General features: G+C 31.0%; 1 protein-coding gene across 3 annotated transcripts; it reads left to right on the top strand.

Annotated features, from left to right (window-relative positions):
• The first annotated feature begins 7,121 nt into the window (after nt 1-7,121).
• On the top strand, nt 7,122-9,734 carry LOC107483084 (O-fucosyltransferase 23). Of its 3 annotated transcripts, none has more exons than XM_016103700.3 (2): nt 7,122-7,251; nt 7,803-9,734. In XM_016103700.3, exon 2 carries the CDS (start codon nt 7,968-7,970, stop codon nt 9,282-9,284), a length of 1,317 nt encoding a protein of 438 aa, XP_015959186.1. In that variant the 5' UTR covers nt 7,122-7,251; nt 7,803-7,967; the 3' UTR covers nt 9,285-9,734. The 3 variants fall into 3 exon arrangements, with proteins under 3 accessions (XP_015959186.1, XP_015959184.1, XP_015959185.1); XM_016103698.3 differs by having other exon boundaries at nt 7,128-7,327; XM_016103699.3 differs by lacking the exon at nt 7,122-7,251 and adding an exon at nt 7,347-7,667.
• The last annotated feature ends 7,071 nt before the right edge of the window (nt 9,735-16,805 follow it).

The following is a 16,805-nucleotide window of genomic DNA, read 5'->3' as shown; positions in this document are numbered from 1 at the left end:
AATTAATTATATTCTTAATTATATGTAATTTTAAACAAAGTACACTTTAATTCAAGAACTCACGATAAAATTATACAAAATTAAATAAAAAATAACAAAAAAAAAGTTTCAACAAAAAATTATATTAGTAAAAATGATTAAAAATTTGTATAAATATAAAGTACCAAAAATTTCATTAAAAACAAAGACAACAATATACATCACATAAAATTAAAGAATAAAATTGACAAAAAAAAGATTTTTTTAAATCACTTTTTTAAACATAACTAATAACTGTATGAAAAGGCTGTAAGAAACTTAGAAGATTCGGAGGACCCAGAGTAGGATACAGACGGTGAAATTAATCAAGATGAATACGGAAGAAGTTGGGATAAAGATATGATTGAAAATAGGGCTGCTTGGGATTTGGCTGTCGAATATATATGATGAGGATGAGAACATTATGGCTATTTTACAAGCTCAGAATGAAGTATTGGCACAAAAAAGAAGGCAAGCAAAACAGAAAGAGAAAGTAAGAAGGTGCCGCCCTAAAAATCGAAATAAGGTGTGTAATAAAGATTTAAAATGATTTTAGTTTGTGGAATATGAGGGGTTTAGGCAGTGACGGATCCAAAAAATTTTGACTGTGGGAGCAAAATATATATAATATTAATAATAATATTTATAATAAAATTATTATGTGTATATAAAAATTAGCTATTAAATTATCTATTAACTATTATGTATATGTGTACATACATGTATTTTTAATTTATTTTCAGCAATGTGTATTTTGTATTTCAATATATATTCTATACAGATAGTTTTTTTTACGAACATATAGCATGATAATTATATTTTGTTATTGTAAAATATGATTAATCTTTGAAATATCTAATTTACAAATTAAAATATTAAAATAGTAATTTAAACGATAATATATAATTTAAAATTTTATTTTTTAGATTTTTAGAAATCAACAATTACCGATATTCATAGTTGAAAAAAGTTCTTTCAATTAATGTAGTTGCTATGAAAAAAAATAAAACTAGTTTTAAAAAAAGATAAATAATACTCTTTTAAGTTGATTTTTTTAAGAAAGAACACTAATCTCATTTAAATTGATAATTGATTATTCTAATAGACATTTAATATAAAATTCTTAAATTAGTTATTATGTACCAAAAATTGAGTAAAAAATTATTATGGGATCAAATTTAATAATTTAGTGGGGACAAATAAATATTATTATTATATATTACTCAAAAGAATTTCAAATTGTAGTGGGGCGCTTGCCCCCCGCATCCTATAACATAAATCCGTCCCTGGATTTAGGGGGTGTTGAAAAGTGAAAAATGGTAAAAAAATTTAAGAGTAAAAATAATGTGAATATAAGGAAGTAATTTCTAAATTTGATGTAGTACAATTTTGGAGTAATGATGCGGTGAGTTTGGAATTTGTGGGATCATAAGGTGTTTCTGGAGGTTTATTAATAATGTGGGATGTTATGATATTTAGGTTGAGTAATTGTTACAAAAGAGAGAGATGGTTGTGTATAGAAGGAGAATTGATAAACAATAATTTTTATTTGTGCTGTTTGCTTGGTGTATGGTGCGCATACAAGGGAAGAGAAGCTTGCTATGTGGGAAGAGTTGACTTTTTTATCAGAAATATGTCATGTTCTTCTTTGTTATATGGGTGTCTTCAATGAGGTTGTGCAATTGAAAGAAAGAAAATGTGCTAGTGTATTAACAACATTATCAAACTGGTGGATATAGAGCTGCATGACCGTAAGTTTACGTAGTTCAGGAGTCAATCGTACAGTCAAATCAATAGAATATTGGTGAGTTTGATTTCATTGTTATCATTTAGAGTACTTGATTGAAAAGGAATAACATAATTTTTAGGAATCAAGAATCAGGTGTTGCAAGAGTAGTTAACATATCGATTAAGAGTTATAAAGAGTAGAGTGGTATTTGATCTCTTGGGTTGTTGATGGTTTTTGTCAAAAATAATTAGAAATTAGTTTATTTTATATGTTTAGTACTTTTTTATTAAGACATTAATATTTCACTTTATTGTGTTGAGTTTTTTATTTAAAAAAACTAATAACAGTAAAAACTATAATTTCTTATTTCAAATAAATGAAAATTTAAAGCATAGAATCAAGTTTTGTATTTAAGAAAAAAAAAAGCAAGACTTTTTAAACAGTGTAATTTGTTAGTGGCAGAGCCGCCTTAGTAGAAAGAGATAACAAAAATCTTTATAGTATATTTTTTTTCATTGTAATTAGAAAAATACTGGTGATTAACAAAGAAACGTATTCATAAAGTCCATTTCAGGGATAATAGGATAGATTCTCTCTATTAAAAGAATGGAAGAAATAAAGTGTGATCTTTAATTTTTTATTATTTTTTATATTTTTTATTTTATTTATAAAATTAATAATAAGCGATTATACTTTATTTTTTTAATTGTTAATAAAATTAAGAAGATTCATTTTCATACTATGGTTGATACGAGAATGAATTTTTTCAATTGTTAAAAAAATTTGAAAACATAAAATATGATATATAACCCTTCATTTCGTTTATTGTTTTTTCTTTCATATTTATTTTTTGTCTCATTTATAAAATTATAAAAAAGATTACATTTCTTGAGAAAAAGATTACACTTTACTCCTTTAATTATAAAAAAAATTGAGAAGATCTATTTCTTGATTGACACTAACTTTTAAATTCATCAAGCCATCAATAATCCATATTAAATTATCTAAATTTCGGTACTAAAGACACTCATTCGAGACACTTTACTAGACTTGTCATGAATCTAATTGCTATTTTCACTGCGAAAACACAACCAAAATCCGTTCTTCTTTTTTAAAAGGATAAGTAGTATTTTAGTCCCTAACGTTGAGGGTCAGAATCGAAACCGTCCCCAATGTAATTTTCGATTTAAAAGCATCCTTAACGCTTTTTTTCTTATTAAAATCGTCATTTTAATTTTTTTTGGACAAAAATATCCTCACCATTACCAGCACAATTACCTCCTTCACCACCAACACCAACACCACAACCACCATCAATACCAACACCAACACCAACACCAACACCAACAACACCAACACCAACACCAACACCAACACCAACACCAACCAACAAGAACACCAAACAACAGCAACTTCTTCCATTAACAAATTAAAAATACAAGAACAAAAATCAGATTCAACAAAACCAACAACAATTTAGAAATAAATAAAAAAAAAAACAAAATCAATCAACAGCAATTCAGAAATCAAAATAAGAACAAAACCAACAATGATTCAACAAATCAAATCCAGCTGAAACAAAGAAGATACAGAAGCAGAAGCAATCAAGCAGAAGCAAAAAGTAGAAGACAAAGCAGAATATGCAGAAGCAGAGCAGACCCAGAATATACAGAAGCAAACTCAGAAGATGCATAAGCAAAAGAAGCAGAAGACGAAACAGAAACAGAAATCGAAGCAAGAAGCAAAGTTGGCGAGGAGCAACGGCGAGGCGGTGAGGAGCAGCGGAGCGGAAGCCAAGGCTCTCTCCCTGACTCGCGACGGCAGCTCCAAATTTTGCCGGCGCCGGCAGCTCCAAGAAGAAGAAGGAAGCAGATTCAGAAGAAGAAGCAGAACCAACGGAGCAGCGGCGTGGTCGAATCGGCGGCGACGGCTCAGCGGCGTAGTCTCCCGAGGACGACGCGATGGCAGAGAGCTCTAGCAGCGTGGTCTCCTTTCCCTCTTCTCTTCTCTTCTCTTCTGTCGCAGTCCCTCTCTCCTTTCTTTCGACGACGGTGACGGCAGCCCCAAGTTTCGCCGGCGCCGGCGCCGTCCCCCTCCCCCCTGATGTGCGGAAAACGATCCGACACAAAACTCACCGGCAAGTGTACCGGGTCGCATCAAGTAATAATAACTCACATGAGTGAGGTCGATCCCACAGTGATTGAAGGATTGAGCAATTTTAGTTTAGTGGTTGATTTAGTCAAGCAAATCAAATGTTGGTTGATTGGTTTGTAATTTGCAGAAACTAAATTGCAGTAAAATTAAATGGGAAGGGTGAATTTGCAGGAAATTAAAGGAAACTGAAATTAAAGTGCTGAATCTTAAAGAACGAGAAATTAAATGGCAGAAACTTAGAACGCAAGAAATGTAAATTGCAAAATCTTAAAGTGCAAGAAATGTAAATGGCTTGAATTATAAAGGGAATCGGGAAGTGGATTTGCAGAAATTAGACAAGGAAAAGTAAATTGCGATAAACAGAAAAGTAGAAGAGGAATTAAAATAAACCGGATCTCAACTGGAAATGTAAATGAACTTGAAGACGCATTCAACAGAGAAATTAAAATGAAAACTCCAGATCTCAGGACCCAAGAGACTAGATAATCAAGTCTAGATCTCGATGCCTTCCTAGATCCAAATTTAAAATTCAATTGCAAGAAAAGTAAATATCAAGCAGTAGAAAGAAGATGAAGCAGTGAAGAGAAATTCAAATTCAAATGTGCAAAAAAAGTAAACAAGAGATCTCAAGGTGAGATTGAGACAGAATTTCTCCAATTCTCAACACCCAAGACTCAAACAAAGTATGTAGAAAAGAAAGCAAAAATAGCCCAGAGGAAGAGAATTCAATTCTCCTTCCCAGGAACTCTCAAATTCTAAAAGCAACAACTCAAATGTAAAGATGAGCTCTCTACTGTAAGTATTAAAAATTCTAAAAGGAAAGCTCCCCTAAAACTTCAAATCCTAAGCTATTTATACACTTTCTTCAAATGATCATTAAGCCTTGAATTGGGCCTTTAGTCTTGATGGAATTGGGTTGACAATAGCCTCTGTTGATTGCTCTTGGTGTTGGGAAGAAATCCACTTGTGAACCGGGCGATGAACCATTCACGTTTGAGTCAACGTTTGAGGTAAACGTTGACTCAAACGTCCCTTGTGTGAGGCATTATGCAGATGCCCTTCTTGCTGTCATCCACGTTTGAGCCAACGTTTGAGGTCAAACGTGAGCTCAAACGTGGGTCTTCCCAGGCTCCCTTTTTGGCCAACGTTTGGCCCAACGTTTGAGGCAAACGTTGGCGCAAACATGGCTCATCTAAACCATCAATCAGTGGTGCTCTTCCATGCTCTTTCTTGCCAAAATGTAGCCAACGTTTGACCTCACGTTTGAGGCAAACGTTGGCTCAAATGTTGCTGTGCCCAGGAGCTCTATTTCTCTTCTTTTTGGCACCAACGTTTGACCTCACGTTTGAGGCAAACATTGGCGCAAACGTTGGCTCTTCCCATGGTGTTCTTCATCTGCTTCTCACGTTTGAGTTAACGTTAGCTCAAACGTGAATCCCTTCTTTCCAAGCCCATTCTTGCAACCTTTTTCCAAACTTTATTCCTCCTGTCATCAATCAACAATTGTATCAAAGCTATGCCATCATTATGAGAGTTATTCTTCTTCTTGTCATATGAGCAATTATGGCACAAAAACTCATGAAAATGCATCAATTTATCCATGGTTGATTGAATAATATTTTCTTTTATTTTTTTAAAATTTTATAACTTTTATTATTAAAATAGGGGTTGTTTAGAAATAACATAAAAATTTATTAAAAATGACGATTTTAATATGAAAAAAGTTTTTAAGAATGATTTTAAATCCAAAATTACGATGGAGATGATTTCGATTTTGACCCTCAACGTTAGGAACCAAAACAATACTTATTCCTTCTTAAAAATATTTTTGCCATAGCTCAATTTCCAAAATCCAAGTTCTCACTAAATCAGGAGGTAATAAGCAATTGATTTTGTTTAAATTAGTTTTTAAATAATTTTTTTAAATATATTAGTCCTTTAAAGATAAAACGTAAGTCAAATTAATTCTTTTATTAGTTAGATGATGATGTAATAGGTTAATGTCACGTGTCACAAGATAATTAGTTCATGTATCACGTCAATAATATCTAACATGTCAAGTGATAAAAAAATTATTTATAATTAAAATTGTCCTTGAAAGTTTAAAAGTAAGTCATTTTTATCTTTAAAATTTTAAAAATTAATCAAATTAGTCTTTATATAATTTTTTTATTTGTTTCATACTATTAAATTTAAACTTTTTTTTATAGTACTAATTTTAACATTATTTTTTAGACCTTATTAAACAAAATTCTCTTTATACACAATTTATTAAGGTCTAAAAATAATATTAAATAATACTATAAAAAATTTATTATTAAAATTTATTATTTTGTATAAAGAGAATTTTGTTTATTAAGGTCTAAAAAATAATATTGAAATTAATACTATGAAAAAATATTTTAAATTTAATATTATGAAAAAAATAAAAAAAATTTACATAAGAACTAATTTGATTAATTTTTAAAATTTTAGAGATGAAAATGACTTACGTCTGAATTTTCAGGAACTATTTTGATTATAAATAACTTTTTTATATGTCAAGTGACACGTAGTGTGTTAGGTGTCACTAACCTGGCACGTCAACCAATCATCTTGTAATACATCATCATCTAACTAATAAAATAATCAATTTAATTTACGTTTTATCTTTCAAAAATTAATATAACTAAAAAAAATCATTTGAAAACTAATTTAAAAAATAAGTAATCTTTGAGAAACGAATTTAACCATTAATTCAAATGTTATCTTTTTGAATTTTTCTGTTATACTGAGCATTTTAAAATTCATCGACTATGTAAAATATTGTTATGTTGTAAGTGTACTAAAACATAAAATGTTTTATGATAATAAATATGAGAAAAAAGTTTAAACAGGGTTAATAAAAATCACATTTTTTAAAGGGAAAATTTGTAATTTTTAGAATAGATAAGAATAAAATTGATTCCTTTGTTTATTATATTTAGGATGAATTGGTGATTAGCCATAAAGTGGACACAATGTAGAGAGACAAGATTATTCAAATAAAATAAAAAAGGATGATATTTTATTTTTTTAAACTTGCTGCGCAAATCTCTCTTGTCATTTTGCTCTTATTCTCATTCTTTTATTTATTTATTTACTTTTTTTTGTTAAAGTTTTATTTTTTATTCTTTCAAAACCCCAAAAAGAGTTTATACTCATTTTAATAATATAATATTTTCGTATATTCCATGAAACGCCGAAAGCTTTATTCATCTCTTTCAATTCCTTCTTATGTGATACCCTTTTTTTGGTCCCTCTCCTCTGTTCCCTATTATCCATTATTTTTCTCTAACCCCATCTTCACTCTTCCTCTTCTTTGTAACAAGGTGCTTCCTTTTTCATCGATCATAACTCATTCTCCCTCTTCCTTTTCTGGGTTTCTCTCATAATCCTTTTAATAAGGTAAAATGGAAAGAAAAGAAAAAGTCAACATGCAAACGCTATTATGGCTCTGCTACAAAACAGAATCCTCAATAAATCTTCTTTGTTGTTTCTATCGTCGTGTTCATAGCGTTAGCCATTGGACACGTTCTTATTGTTAGTATATCTTGTTTGTTTCTTCCACTAACTGCTTAGAATTCTGGGTTCTGATAGGGATATGACATGATGGTGTTTTTGTCATAGATATATAGATTCACATGTGTCACATTACTTCGCTGTATTCTGAATTGTTCTACTTTTCTTTCTCCCTTTTTCTTTTTTTGAAAGTAATTACAGTGACACAAGGTTTTGAACATTGAAGGTATCGCCATGAATATAAAAATCTAAGCTTTCACATTACAATTACATAGTTTGTGAGCTGATTCTGATGAATTTTTGTATAATTTTTGTTTTGTCCCTTTTTTTTCTCATTACTCCTTCTGCATCACTCTTTCAGGTTGTGGGAGACTTTCAAAATTGGATCTTGCTCTGCTTATTATGTGCATGCATGGATTTTCTGCATTGACGTTTGTTCCTTTTGTTAGTGATGCTATAGTACTGCGTTCTGAATTTTCAAGACAAAGTTGTTGGTGCTTTTGCATGGGAGAAAGTTGAGTCTTACATGGAAGTGTTGTTGAAGTTCTTTGGTGGTACTGCAAATTCAGTTACTTGCAAATGCATGGTTTTGTTTGTTACTGTTTTGATTCTTAGATTACTTCTCTTTCCTTCCTTCCCTAGTTTTGATGGGATTGAATGGACCAACATTGTGTATATCCGCAACAACCATCCTCCATTGTTGGGTTCTGAGTTTGGAATTAGGAAAAACAAGTTCTTGGAAGTTCCTCAGATTGTGTGGGGATTGAACAACCAGAAGATTGCATTTGCAAGGGCTTGTCTTACTGCTAGAATGCTGAATAGAACTCTTTTGATGCCTAGCCTTAGTGCCTCTTTGTTTTACAAAGAAATTGACCTCTTAAAGCCGATTTCCTTTGACAAAGTGTTCCAATTCGACGCGTTTAACACAATTTGCAGTGGTTTTGTTCAATTAGGCCAGTACTGGGATGTGCTAAATGTAACAAAAGTTCTTGAAATGCAGAAAGGAAGTGGAAGAAAGTGGACATTGGAAAGAGATTTATCACAATTGAGGGAGCATAGCCAGGGCTCGATCGATGACCACGAGGTAATTCGGATTGTTGGGAAGAATCCCTTTTTGTGGCATGATCATTGGCCTGTGAAGGATTATGCAAAGGTTTTCGAGTGCTTGCATTTGGTAGATGAGATTTCTGAAGAAGCAGATAGAGTTGTGTCTAGGATTAGAGAAGTTGGAAGAGAGGCAAGGGAAAGCATTAATGCTTCTGAGAGTTCTTCATTTCGGCCTATGCCATATGTTGCCGTCCACATGAGGATAGAAATTGATTGGATGATTCATTGCAAGAAATTAGAGCAGAGATTGAACACAAACCAAATATGCAGTAGCAGGGAAGAGATAATGGAAAGAGTTAGGAACATTGCCGGTTTGAAGGCTCCGGTCGTTGTTTATCTCGCGGTAGCTGATAAGCTCCTTAACGATTCTTCCATATTAGAACATTGGGGAGAAGGCATTCTTCCCTTTGAGAAGAAGAAGCTTGGTGTTGATGGAATTTATAAGAAGTATCCATATCTAATTCAATCTGCAATCGACTATGAAGTGTGTTTGAGGGCTGATATCTTTGTTGGAAACAGTTTCTCCACATTTTCAAGCCTTATAGTTCTTGAAAGAACACAGAAGATGATGAAAATTGGAGCCACAAGCATGTGTGGAAATGATGCAAGATGGCCTTCTTATGCTTACAATATACCATCCGGAGAAGAATCAAATGGACCTATGAAATGGAATACAAATATGTCTGATTCAAGTCTTCAAGCAATCAGCTATGGCACCAACCACATTTCTTGTTGATAGTGTTGTGTACAATTTCTGTTGCAAATGTTCAGAATTCTTAGAGTAGATTAGAGGCCCTTGTTCTTGTGGAGTTTGATTAGCTCACATCAAGAAGAAAGAAAGAATGGTTAAGAGGTTACAACTTACAACAATGGGATATAGTTGTTTACATTGAGGTATGGTTTCTCTTTATGTAAATCATCATACTTTTAATGTCCATTGAGGAATGTTTTTTGAACATCTAGTTTTGTGACTTTTGTACACACCCATCTCATCATATTAGATTTTGATTTGGCCTCAATATTTAGATTAAGTTAGGTAAGTAACACAATTTATTTTTGCATATATCAACCCATTGATAACAGTCAAAGTCTCTTGAAGAGGGCTATTTTGTTTATTTTTATCATTTTTAGAATTGTCATATTTGTTTATATAAAAACATACATATTGTGCCAATTTATACTCTATTTACTGTTAGATAATAGTTGATTTAGTAACTTGTTTTTGTATTAAGATGCATTTTTTTATATTGAATGTATGTAATATGTGCATGCTATATGTACTTGTGACATTTTTCTTGTTATATAGTTGTTGTTTGGTTGGGTTCACATGTGAGAATATGAAAAGGCGGAGAGAAGACACCTGCACCTGTCTGCAGGTCTTGGTCTTGTCTATTTGTTGTACATTTGAGGGCACAAAAGAAGTGGGGCCCTCTTTTGTTCTCCTTGCATTACAATAGAAGTTCACTTCCATAATGCTGTGAGGGACACTCCTCTGCCAATTCCTTCTTTGGAAACTATTTTCTGGATACATGCAATCATGAATTAATGCATCACTCATCATATTTTTATTTCCTAAAAATTTCCTCATACACATACACTTGTCAAAATTATTTTTAATATGGAGATGAAGACAGTGTTTTGATTGAATATTGATATTTGAAGTTATTACAGTATTGTGGATGCGCAGAAAACGCCGATACAACACGTAGGGGATGTGTTGTTGTAGCTTGACATGTGTCCAACACGAACCCTGCATGTTGACTCTCCACCTCCACCTGCAAAATCTACCCACCTGTAATTAGTAATTACTTCTAATAATCTCATTTTTAACAAAAATACATATATTTTTTTCCATATAAAAAAAATTGGCCTACACTTGTCATATATATGCCCTTCTCATAGTGATAATCTCCAAATTTGAATTATTTATATACATTACATTACAACTCATGCTTATCATCTTAGACTTAACTAGGGTTGCTGTTGGAACATTCGTGTCACTATAAATAATATTATATTCTTGAGTTATTGTGCTACTAAAGTGAGACTATGAAAGCATATCTACACTTCGGATATGGATGAAAATTTTCATTTCTTTTTACCTGAACCTACCACACGTTTAAAAAGTTTCAACTAAGTACAATCATGTATGAGAGATAGGTGTTTGTTATATTATCTAAAAGTTACGTGTCTAATTGTTAAAAAATGTTAAATAATTAATATTTAATTTAAAAATACAAAAGTTAATAAATTTATTATAAAAATTAAGTTGGACACCAAATAAAAGATATCATAGAATTAACTAGAGATAATTTGGCAGTTAAGTTCAGATCTGCAAGCATATTAATCTTTAACTTATTAGATTGGAAAATACTAGACAATGACATGTGAATGTGATAATTATATCAAAAAAGAGATTTCTCTTAGATTTGTAATTGTTTACCTAACATTTTGGTACACTTAAAATTTTTCCTTTCTTTTTAGATAGTAGAGTCTCCGTATGCATACTCTTTTTTATTTTGGTATTAAAACGGGGTAAATCCCGAAAAGATAAAACTTAAATTCGAACTAGTCTAGGGCAAGGTAACTCCTTGTTCATCAGCTAAGATGCTAACTATGCCTTTAAGAGGAGTATCCAAAAATAGAGACCAGATTCTAGTTTTTAACTATTCTGCATAATTGTTACCTTCTCTATAAATATATACAAAAAAAACCTCGAATTTCTAGATGTACAATTATGAATGTGTCTGATTAAAGCATTTGGATGATTGCTGAGATCTCTAGGGTTGTTTGGTATAATGCATCCTTATGTATATTCAGTTATTTTTATATTTTGGTGAAGGAACGGTAACTAAGAAGCTATGAGTGTCTTGAATGAAAGTGATATTTTTGGAAGTTAGATCATACAATTGCATGCGCGAGGCAGTATGATTGCTTCCATTGCCCTTAAAACACGCTATGACTTTTTCGGTAATAATACTCTATGCCCAAAATTTATGCCTTTTTTTAAACACAAGACAAGGATGCGTGTGTCATGGAACCTCTATTCATCCACTCCACTTATCTCTTTCAAATTCAAACCAATTTTATTACTATCACTACTCACGCCCAGACCACCACGCTTCATCACAACATTACTCGCTGCCATCCCCCATGGCCACGCCACCTGCCGCCGCCTCCGCAGCCTTTGACTAAATTTCACGCCTAGGATTTTTTTTAGGGTCATGGGCTGGGATTTTTTTTCTCCTTCATAAGTCCCAAAACAGTACGCCTAATTACCCAGAATATTATGGGCCTTATGAATGGGCTTATAACAATTTGGGCCTTACACTATTATCTAAGCCTGGCTGCGTTGATGACCGAAACTTGCGGATATAAATCTGACCGTGTTAATACTTAATAGCCCAATAAAAAGAAAGACTGGCCCTTTACCAAAAAAAATCTTGAAAAATATTTGGAATTAAAAGAAAAAAAAAGAAGAAAATATTGTAATCTTATACGTCTGATTCCACTTAATTTTTATTCATGATATATTTCTTTTGATAAATTAATGACCTTTTAGGAATATTAATTATAATTAGGAGTATTATAGGTGATGGGTCAAGTGTCAACTATACCTAATCCACTGAAAACTCTAGTACGAGGGCTGCTATATCCTTTTTAAAAAATAATAGAAAAAAAAAATTGTTCGTGTGATCCAAAAGAACTCAAATTGTGGAGTTGTTTAAAGTAAGTGGATTCACACTATAGATAGAAGTAGTAACATAAAAAGAAAGGGGCAAATTAATGGCACATGGTGACATGCATGTGCATGGTTAATCTTGGAACAAACTAAAGTGTTCGTATCGTTGAAGCCGCGTCTTAATTAATAATAATAACAATGGTAAAAGGAAGTGGATCTAAACAATGGAGATATAGAATATGACCCAACTTTGTAGCTTTTGCAATCAAGATAGATTGCTACATACTCCACGCTTTGAAAATTTTCATCATGAGTGTTTGACAAGGTCAACTATTCAATCACTCCTTTTTTATTGTAACATTTTCTCCCTTAACTTACACGTGAAATCCATCACCCTAATAATCTTTCAACAAATTCAAACTATTTATTTATTAGATTGTGTCACAGTAACAAACGTGACTTGGGATATAGAGATGTGAACCACTGAAACTTGTAAATTATTGTAATACACCTCTTCATGCTTAAGAATGATTATCTAAAGAATTGACTTTGATATTATTAATGCTCTGATCCAATATTATAGTCTAAACCCAAGTCAGTCAAAAAGGCTCAATTTAAAGAATGGCTTTTACTATTTATCCGACTTCTTGGAGGAGGTCGGATTCGACATATACTGGCAGATAACACTTATTCAAATAAGTAACTGCCCCCTAAAATCTTTCACAAATTTCTAGAAGAGATATCTCAATAACTCTAAAATAAATGAACGGTTATCCACTTTCAGAAGTGGAACTACACCAACGGTGATTATTAAATCATCACCTATTAATACACTAACACACTCAAGTAAACCTAAGTTCCAATATACTCTAAACCTACTTAACCCCTTGCTGACTTAGACATCTGAGTGTCATTGCAGGTACTACTCCCCATTCACCAACACACATACAAATCAACTCGGAGGACAGCCCGCGGCGTAAACCAAGTTGGAGACCTCCTTCCTTATTCATTTGGGCCTTTCTTTTGAGCCCAACTATCCGGATCTAAGTAAGTTCCAGAACATATATCATATAGAATTCAAATTGAATTACTCTAATTCTACCCTAAAAATTAGCTCACAAAGTTCTCAAAAGCTTATGTTTGATAAATTTGAGACATATAATAAAGAACACACTTCTATATATTACATGGAAACAAGTTCATCTCCAAAGACAAGTTAATAAGAAATTTGGTTCAAAATTCTCAAAAATTAACTTTTTAATAAACAAAAGAGAGGGTGGAAATGCATAGAGATTAGAAAGAATAATACTAAATACCAAAACATTATTATAGAAGACTAAATAAAGTTTGCTTAGACTTTCTACCTCACATCATCACCACATAGAAATATATATAAACTTGTAGTAGTAATATATTTTTAGAAAAAAATAATTGTAAACACATGGGAGTGGCATTAATGAATAATCATGAAGGAAAGGGAAAGAAGAGGAGAAGCAATTTCATCAGTTGGTGGGGCATTGTGGAAATTGAGAGGGTGGTGGAGAGTGGGGACAAAGGAAAAAAGTGTTGTTATGTGGAATTAGTACACACTACTCATAACTCATCATCATATGCTCCTGTCTTTCCCCTACCTCCCTTTCTCTTTATAAATTCCAAAACACAATCAATATTTAATAACCTTCTTCTCCCTCTAGGTAACCTTGGCCCTACAATTTTTTTTGTCCACATTCCAAACTTTATGTTATAATTAGTAACATATTATTCACAGTTTAGTTTTCATATAATATTAATATAGTTTTTTTTTTTATCTGTGTATACATATGTGTTCTTGTACGGCAATAACTCCAAAATATATCTCATCTCTTACAAATCTTCATCAGTACGAATTTTTTGTTGAGCTGGAAGAGTTATAACGTACAGATCAATATGTATTATTTTATAACATTTTCATAAATTAAAATATTATTTGAAGAATAATCATACTTCTAAATTTAATTATACTCTCGAGTTAGTAACATAAAATGTGATAATTCTATTATTAATATGTCACTAATATTTCGGTTAAAGATTATTATACCATAGGTATTACATCAATATGTTTGTTGATAATATTAATTCTAATTAAGACTAAAATATATTTAAAATTAGAAAAATAAATATTAAAAATATTTTTAAAAATTAAAAAACACTTGCACATGGCATAGACTTTAGCGATGTGAATATATAAATATATATTTTTTTAAATTACCCGAACTTAACTACTTTGATAACCCACTGACACAATCTACTATACCAAGGTACCCTTTGTGCTAGGGCTATATATAATCAATAATCTTCACTTTCCTTTTTATTATTATTATTATTATTATTATTATTATTATTATTATTATTATTATTATTTTGTTGGTTGTTTCTGGTCCATGCATGCACTGTTCCAACTTCCAATGCCATGCGTGGTCCTCAGATGTTGCCATTTCACGTTACTTTCTCACTATTCAATTCCCACCCTCTTTTTTTTCATAAGAAGCATCATGAGTTGGTGCATTCAATTCAATAACACCCCACCATGCTATTATTTTCGTTTTATTTAATTATTAATAATAATAATGCACTGGTGTATATTTAATTCTTTGTTTCCAATAATGTTTTCGAGAAATTGTAAGTTACTTGAAAAGTTTGCAGTTACTAGTACACACACATAAACATTGAATAGGGCACGTGTGAATAGTAAACCAAAAAAATAGGACTACTATGCTCAATTATTCAATCACGTTATTTTTCAATCATGCCCGAATATAATTTCTGCATTTTCTTTTTTTTAATCATTAATTAACTTGTTGCTACATATTCAATTCAATTCACAGTGCGAAATTTCCCGTAAATAAATATTTATGATGATCCAAATTAAAATTCGTCTCATGTTAATGATAGAGCAAAAAAAATATAAAAAATTGCTCTTTTTTTTCATACATAAAATTAAAATTGAAATCATATCGATAAATACAGAAAAAAGGTTGATAGTAGTTGAATGACTATCCAATTTACGTTTAAAGTCATTAATTACAATAAATAAAAATTTTAACAAAAAACACATGAATAATTATATTGTATATGCCTCAGTATTCATCAAATAAATAATACTTCTTAATTAAGGAACTTAAATATTGACAATATTTGACATTTGTTTTTGAAACAAAAAAGGAGGACCAAGTGAATTCATTTGCATTTTAATCAGCAGTATAATATATATTTTTTTCTGAAATAATTTTACTTTTCGGTCAACAGTGTACTACACTGCTATGAATAACAGTTTCTTCTGGTCAACACTCACCAGTAGTATAATTACCAGATTTTGTTTTTGATATTGGAGTAGCAACCGTATTTTTTTAAAATATAGGTTGATGGGGTATTATTCTCAAATATAGAACCGTTTAATTAGATAAACAAAAATTGGACCATTCGATTTGTGAGAAGTACAGAAATTGGATCGTCCGACTTGTGAATATACAAAAATTGGACCGAGAGATTTGTGAGAGTACAAAATCGGATTGAGAAATTTCTGTTAAAAAAATTGAAAATTTTAAAATATAGAAATCGAACCCTCCGATTTATGTATCTTTTACACTTTTAAAAAATATCAAAAATTGCAATGTTATTGTTAGTAATAAAAAAAATATAGGTAAACAATTGATGACGAATCAATGTTAAAAACTTAAATAATTATTAATTAATAATAATTAATTAATATAAAATTTAAAAATATTTATTAATTTGTTGTTAATTTAATTAGACTCTCGTTGATTATGTAAGGAAATTGTAGTCATAAATGGCAATATGGCATATATTGTTTTTGGGTCATGGTCGATAACGACACTTTTGAAACAATGGATACATCAGATAGATTTTGGGCCCGACCTCGTATCACAAAGCCCAACTACTTCATTAAACCTTCTCAAATCTTTTTTTTTTTTTGCTTTTTTCTAAAATGGGTCCCACCTCTTCATTTGGTCAGCGGTGGTTAGATGACACTATACCATGTTTAGCAGAGTGTCACCAATTAAGGACAAAGCTATTTATTATAGGATGGCATATATTGGTCCACCCCAAAGATTTTAGTGCTCACTTTTTATTTTTATGTACTTGATTAATGTGTGCTTTACCCTTCAATTATTTAATACAAGATGTTACTTACACACTAAAAATAAGTCTAAATTAATCACTATATATTTATATTTAAATATATTATTTAATTTATTTTATATTTTTATATGTATTTTAATTTATATAAATAATTGATTTATTAGTTAATTTTTGGTATATAGCAGTATGGTTATTTAATACTATTACTTATTTTGCATCCACTTTTCTTGTTGGGAGCATACTTAGCAATTAATGTAGGTTTATTTATAGAGTCTGCAATTGTGTAAAGTAACAAAATTTCAATTAATAACAATAAGAGCTTTTTCTGACTTGAAAATGATATTTAGGTGAATGTTCAACATGTGCGCCGTGCATATCTCTCTTATTAATTACTTATATAATAATCATCTAAGATTTTAATACCTAAGATGGTAA

The sequence above is a fragment of the Arachis duranensis genome, chromosome 4, assembly GCF_000817695.3.
Source record: "Arachis duranensis cultivar V14167 chromosome 4, aradu.V14167.gnm2.J7QH, whole genome shotgun sequence".
In the NCBI taxonomy this organism is placed as follows: domain Eukaryota; kingdom Viridiplantae; phylum Streptophyta; class Magnoliopsida; order Fabales; family Fabaceae; genus Arachis; species Arachis duranensis.
Note: the sequence above shows the minus strand (reverse complement) of the source record. Positions and strands in the feature narration are given on the sequence as shown.